Raw genomic sequence first — 6,409 nt, forward strand, 5'->3', positions numbered from 1 at the left:
TATATTTGTTGATCTCTTTTTTGTATATCTGTATATTTTTCTCACTTATATAAAAAAGAAATATAAAACTAATATTTCATAAAGATATATATAATTACAAAATAACGTTTATATATAGATATACGTTTATATAGATAGTTTATATATTGATAACCAATGCAGCTTTGGTTATCAAAGACTTTTTATCTAAAAATCTATTCCTATTTTATAGATATATATCTTATTCTTTTTTAGTTGTTAATTATTTTAGTATTGAATTATTTTGACAAAATATATTCAAAAAAAATTTTGAAGTTTTTTGAAAAGAATTATTTACCAAAATATACAAAAGAAAAGTTATAAAAATTATTGGCTATTTTTTGTGTCAACATTATTTTAAATTAAATAATTTTATTAGACAATTTAAATTTTCTTATTTTTCTAATGACATATTTATAAATTATATGTTATAAAATAATAAATATGTGTGAGATTATATACTTATTTGTACATTATAATATCATTCTTAATCATTAAGATTTATTCCAAATAAAAAGCTTTCTAATTATCAAGGAGCTTTTTGCATATTTGAAGATTAATAAAATAAAAAAAAAATATAAAAGAATAAGATAAGTTGCCAAAATTTATTAGAAGAAGATATTTAAATGAATTGTGTGTGTGTGTGTGTGTGCGTATGTGTGTACATGAATTCGTAAAATAGTCTTTAAATAAATCTAGCAATAAATACGAAAAAATGCACTACATTGTTTATCCTCAGAGATACTTCATTAATCCAATTATTTTATATGCTAAAGATCCCAACTAAATAAATGATGTTTGACTAGCATATCACGAACCCCATCTTTTAAAGGTTGCGATTGTTCCTTTTTGGGCGGTAGTTCCCAGTCGGGATTCAAATTAAATGCAAATTGGCTTAGAATTCTCAATTCACATTTGATTTGTACCCAACCTGGACTATTTATGAAACTCCATGGATGATACCTAAATATTGTTATATATTGTATAATAAAGGTAATGAATATTATATATAAATTTTAACACAAAAAGAGTATGTGTGTTTACACTTACCATTTTTGTACTACTTCTACACAGGAACATAAGACTTCTAACCATAAATGAAGTACTTGTTCATTCAATCCGAGACAGATGAGAGAGCGTAATTTTACATCCATCTGAGCGTGTGCATTATCATGTGTTAGATTTATAGATTGAACACAACGATATAATAACTGAAAAATTATTTTGTTATTGAACATTATGAAAAAAAGTAGAGTTGTGCAAATTAGAAACTTGCACATTGCTTCCTCATCATTTTATCTTATAATGCTTAAGCTGCTTTAAGCATGCGGATTTTTCAATTTTAGCTTCCTCATAGAGGAAGCTTTATAAGCGAAATAAAAATTAAAATGATTTCTTTCACCGATCCTCACTAAATTCAATATCAAACATCCTTTAATAATACTCTATTCAAGCAAAAAAACTTAATCCGACGATATCTCAAATTTTCTGAAAGTTCAGCGTGTACAGACATTTCTCAAAAAATTCAAAATTTTGTAAAAAATGAATCCTTTCACCGATACTCACCAAATTCAGTACTAACGATCCTTTAATAATACTCTATATTCATGTAAAAAAAATTTAATCCGATATCTCAAAATTTGCGAAAGTTACAATGTATACAGACATTCCTCAAAAAATTAAAAATTTTATAAAAAATGAACCTTTTCATCGATTCTCACCAAATTCAATACCAACCATCCTTGAATGATACTCTATCCATGTAAAAAAAAATTTAATCCGATATCTCAAAATTTGCGAAAGTTACAATGTATACAGACATTCCTCAAAAAATTAAAAATTTTATATTGGCATAGAAAACTCGAAAAAAAATTTTGTCACGAAAACAAAGCTTCCTCTATGACGAAGCAAAATGATAGTGCAATATATAAATAATCTATAGTACCTCTTCCGGCGTTAGAACTTTACCATCTTCGTCCAATCTGTATGTTTTGCACAATACCAATCGACTATAAACAGAATTGAAATCCTTCTCCACTTCTCTATTAGAGGCTTCTTCTATAAATAGCCATGGATGACATGGTCCGCCCAAAAATGACGGTCTCTTCATTCCATGCTCTAATACTGCTTTTATGGTGGGACACAATGTACCTCTTACTAAGTCGGTAACAGCTTCGCTAACTGCATCATCTCCGGCGCACGTATATTGTTTACTTCGTTCGTCTAGCAATTCTACAAACTTTGCAGGAAACCATCCTAAAATATGTCATCAGTACTTCAAAAGTATTTAACATCATAAAATAAATACTATAAGATTACTTTTCAGGCATATATTACCTCTTAGTCCATTGAGTTCTCCTACCCAACAATGTTCATCTTTCTGACTAATGATTGTAATTATATCGTTCTTTCGAAAACCGAGCTCATCGTCATCGTGTCTCTCGAAATCTGTAATAAGATCAATTGTAAGACAGCTTCAACTGGTTCGAAATTTTACTATTATTACAAAATTATTAAAAATTATTTAATATGCAATAATAGGAAAAGTATTTGAACCTAATAAAGCTTTGGCTCTTCTTTTTCGCGTTCGTGATACGTTGACATAATTGTCATGATCTTTTGCATGACTTTCCATAGTATAATCTGCTATGAGGACAATATTATTTAATTTTGGATCCACATTTATAAAGTGTCTTGCAACTTGTAAAACCGCTTCCCTTAAATCGACTAGAATTTCTAAAAGTTTCATATTCATATTAAGTTAGACAGTGAGATAAATTTTATTACGAGAAATCTCTATACAATCTGTATAGTATCTGCATGTACCTGTTTGACGTATATTTTTAGACTTTGCATCATCTTCACCATCATCATTTCCAAACAAAATTGTTTGTAACATTGATTTATTTCGCTTCATTTGACGTCTATATAAATAGTATGCAAAGAATATATATGTAAAAATAGAAAAAGAGATTTAAATTATTGTGATTATTTATCAATGTTAATAATAACAGTGATAGACATATTTCTCATCACCTATTCAAGTGTTGTTTCGGTAAATTTGGTACCGCATCGGGATTCCCTACCAATCCACCTTGATCAGCCATTAAATATGCTAGATGACGACGTCTATGAGTTTCAACTAATACATCTGTTAGTGATCCACTAACTTCTAAAGATACCTAAAATACATATTAAATAGATATTAAAACCATGTTGAAACTTATAACACATTTTAGTAAAATTATATCAAGAAAAACATACATTAAATAATTGATCCACATCGTCAATGTCACCTGGTATGTCTGAGAGAGCATTAAATATTTGTGCAGAGTTCTCCAATTGTTTTAAATCTGTTTCTGAAAAAAAAATTTAATAACGATAGATTTGTATGATTAAATATGAAAGAATATATTAGTGGAAATATATATATATAAAATATAAATACCTTTTATTTTCAACATTCCAAGTGTGATTTGAAATAAAACTATAGATCCATCAAAGAGAAACATATCCCATATTCGCAATAATATTTTCATGTGTACAACTGATGCAAATAAAGTCAGAAACCAGTGCAGAGATATGAGACTTAATTCTATGTCGTGTAGTGCCAAAACTTGATCTATATCAGGAAGATAATTAGTTACTAATGTGCGAAGCACCTTTTGGTCAGCTTGGATACCTATGGAAATAATAAATTTAACATTATATAATTGACAATATAAACTTTTGCAACTTAAAATGTTTTATAACATCAACAAAGAATGTATTTACCCAACAATGTTGAAGAATAATAAGAAGCTGGTAATAAATCTTCTACTATTGTTGCCATCATCCAAAATGCATCGTCCTCTTCCAAGAGCAATAATAATGATGCTGCCATTGTACCCGTGCCTTGGCAATAACTTAATGCAGCAGAAAAAAAATTATATTAATATTTTATATTTATATTTGACTTAATAAAATAGCTTTAAAATTACACAGTTGCATCTTTCCATACCCAATATCAGGATATAGCCAAGCTAATGCACGCATAACACGCCTTAAACGAGGTATACCAGTACTATGGAGGTGACTGAAACATGCATTGGCTGGCATAATACGAAGGAGATCTTTCTCTATTTGTTTATTGGTCATTAAAGTGTCAATACTTGAGGCTTTTACTAAATCTTTGTACATTATTTCTGATGAATATTTTTTCTGGAGTGCTCCTGTAATTAAAAATATATTTATGTAATTTATGTAATTTACAGTCTATTATATTCATTTGTGTTGTTTTATACCTGACATGCGCATCCAAATTTGAGGTCTCAAAGAATGAGGTATTCCACGCCGAACCATTTCACGCAATTTGTCCGTGCGAGGTAATCTTCGATCCATATTTTGCCAAGAGAGTTCTGCTACTTCTTTATTATAGCTAAATTCTAACAAAGCAACCCATTGCAATCTGAAAAGTAAAATTAATATGTATTTTGATTATATTCTCTCTCTCTCTCTTTATTTCTGCATCTCATATACATATAACTATACACATTTATAAATTTGTCTATTGAATTTTATATTAGGTACTAAGAAAAGAATATAATTAACCTGTGTTGAGGATCTTCAACAAATGGTATTCCCAATAACTTTTTCGAACTTTGTTCAGGACCATCTTCCTCTTCCACACGAAAACCAAATTCATCAAACCTACATTTCACAATTAAAACAATTATAAGTACTCTATATTCTATATTATATTTTCTATCTGTATATGTATATTTTCTAAATATAATAATTTTTTTATTGTGGAAAATAATTTAGTCTTTATATATAAATTTAGAGTAGAAATCCAAAAGCTTTTGTACACTGTAATATATGTAAACTTTACCTATATTCAGGCTGTGAATTTGGATCGTCGGGTTGATTCAATTTAGCTAAAATATCTTGTGGCCACATAGATGGAGTTAATGCTGAAAATGGACCACCTGGTGCCGGTGACAGAGTTTCATTGCATAAACCTTGAATTTCTACTTCAACCTCATCTTCAGAGGCGGCTGCTTCCAATTTTTTCTAAAATACCCAAATGATCAATTATATCAGACATAAAATATGCAAAGATAAATAGTTTATTTTTCATTAATATAAGTCGAAATCTTTAGAAATTATTTTGATATTTCTTAATTTCTACTATATAATCTTCAAGTCACACATTGATTTTATTATTGCTCAATTTTTATATTTTTTCTTTAAGTGTGTTTATTTATTATTATGTGTCAATCTATATAATTATAACTTTAATTATAATTTTTGGGTTCTGTATTCAATTGTATCTTTTGTTTTAGTTAACTTACATTTCTATATTGAAAGTTTTTCTCTCTCTTTATAAACTGTCCAAAAATAATTTATATAATAAAATCATTAGAAAATTTTTCTATTTTACGTATTTCATATTACATCTTTATCAAGTTTCGCAAAAATACAAGATACTGTAAACTTATCCACGCGATTACTCACGTTATGTTCCTCTTTCCCGACATAACCATCGTGATCGCGAACATTGAAAAACGATTTGGCCAGATCCATCGCGTTGAAATGTTCTCGTCAGGTTCCGTTTTTTAACACGTCAAATCTTCATTGACATTTTGTGGCTGTCAATGTGTATGGACATGGATGCCTGGAGCACAATTTTTTTGATTTTTTTATGCCTCCAGCTGAAGATATCCGATTTTGTGACACAGTGTCAACTAATAATCCCACGAGAAACACTGACGTGGTTGCTTTCTCTAAACTCTAAGGCCGGTATTCATAGTCCGTTCTTATATTCAAGATCGTCTTAAGTACGATCTTAAGATGCTAAGCGGCCATTTCATCGGTTGAATGAGATCTTAAGACGACCCAAGACCGCACTTAAGACGATCTTGAATATAAGAACGGACTATGAATACCGGCCCTAATCCGCCATGAGCTATACCTAGTATGTACCTTTCTTGTCAACTTATAAAATATTATTTTAACTCTTTTTTTCAAAAAAATAGCTCTGTACAGGACTGCGGATGATCCTACTGATTACAAATATCACAGGTTTAACATGATTCTCTTTATTTTTTGGCCGTAATACGGGATAAGCGAATTCGTAATTCACGGCTTCCCGCGAGAGGTCTCTACTGTCTCTCCTGCCGACCCTTAAGAAGATGCCGGAGCAACGGGCGAACTCCGACGGGTTAGCGCCCTCATCTAAACGTAAAAGTGTCGGTATATTACCAACGCTTTATAGTTACATTACCGATATCATTATGTAGAGTAATTGTTAAGGATATGTGCATACTTTGGAAAGAGCAATAAAATACAACCTTTTCGCATTGTGTTAAATATGTAGAGACAGAAAATATGTTGGATTTCTACTCTATTT

General features: G+C 29.7%; 1 protein-coding gene across 1 annotated transcript; it reads right to left on the minus strand.

The window, feature by feature from the left end:
- Positions 1 to 428: 428 nt before the first annotated feature.
- On the minus strand, positions 429 to 5,840 carry LOC115244684 (small G protein signaling modulator 3 homolog). Its single transcript, XM_029822550.1, has 15 exons — positions 5,515 to 5,840; positions 4,889 to 5,070; positions 4,609 to 4,707; positions 4,302 to 4,465; positions 4,019 to 4,229; positions 3,793 to 3,923; positions 3,467 to 3,700; positions 3,283 to 3,377; positions 3,055 to 3,200; positions 2,845 to 2,942; positions 2,575 to 2,754; positions 2,356 to 2,466; positions 1,964 to 2,274; positions 1,069 to 1,229; positions 429 to 981 (listed from the first exon to the last, which is right to left on the minus strand). Exons 1-15 carry the CDS (start codon positions 5,581 to 5,583, stop codon positions 789 to 791), a joined length of 2,385 nt encoding a protein of 794 aa, XP_029678410.1. The 5' UTR covers positions 5,584 to 5,840; the 3' UTR covers positions 429 to 788.
- Positions 5,841 to 6,409: the final 569 nt, after the last annotated feature.

The sequence above is a fragment of the Formica exsecta genome, unplaced genomic scaffold, assembly GCF_003651465.1.
Source record: "Formica exsecta isolate Colony F162 unplaced genomic scaffold, ASM365146v1 scaffold828, whole genome shotgun sequence".
NCBI lineage: Eukaryota > Metazoa > Arthropoda > Insecta > Hymenoptera > Formicidae > Formica > Formica exsecta.

What these genes read in the sequence shown, in the direction of transcription:
- LOC115244684 (XM_029822550.1), bottom strand. Translation starts at nt 5,583, where the DNA reads ATGGATCTGGCCAAATCGTTTTTCAATGTTCGCGATCACGATGGTTAT. An exon ending in TAAAAATATACGTCAAACAG is followed by an intron (nt 2,755 to 2,844) that starts GTACATGCAGAT and finishes TGAAACTTTTAG; the next exon opens with AAATTCTAGTCGATTTAAGG. An exon ending in GTAGAAGTAGTACAAAAATG is followed by an intron (nt 982 to 1,068) that starts GTAAGTGTAAAC and finishes AACAATATTTAG; the next exon opens with GTATCATCCATGGAGTTTCA.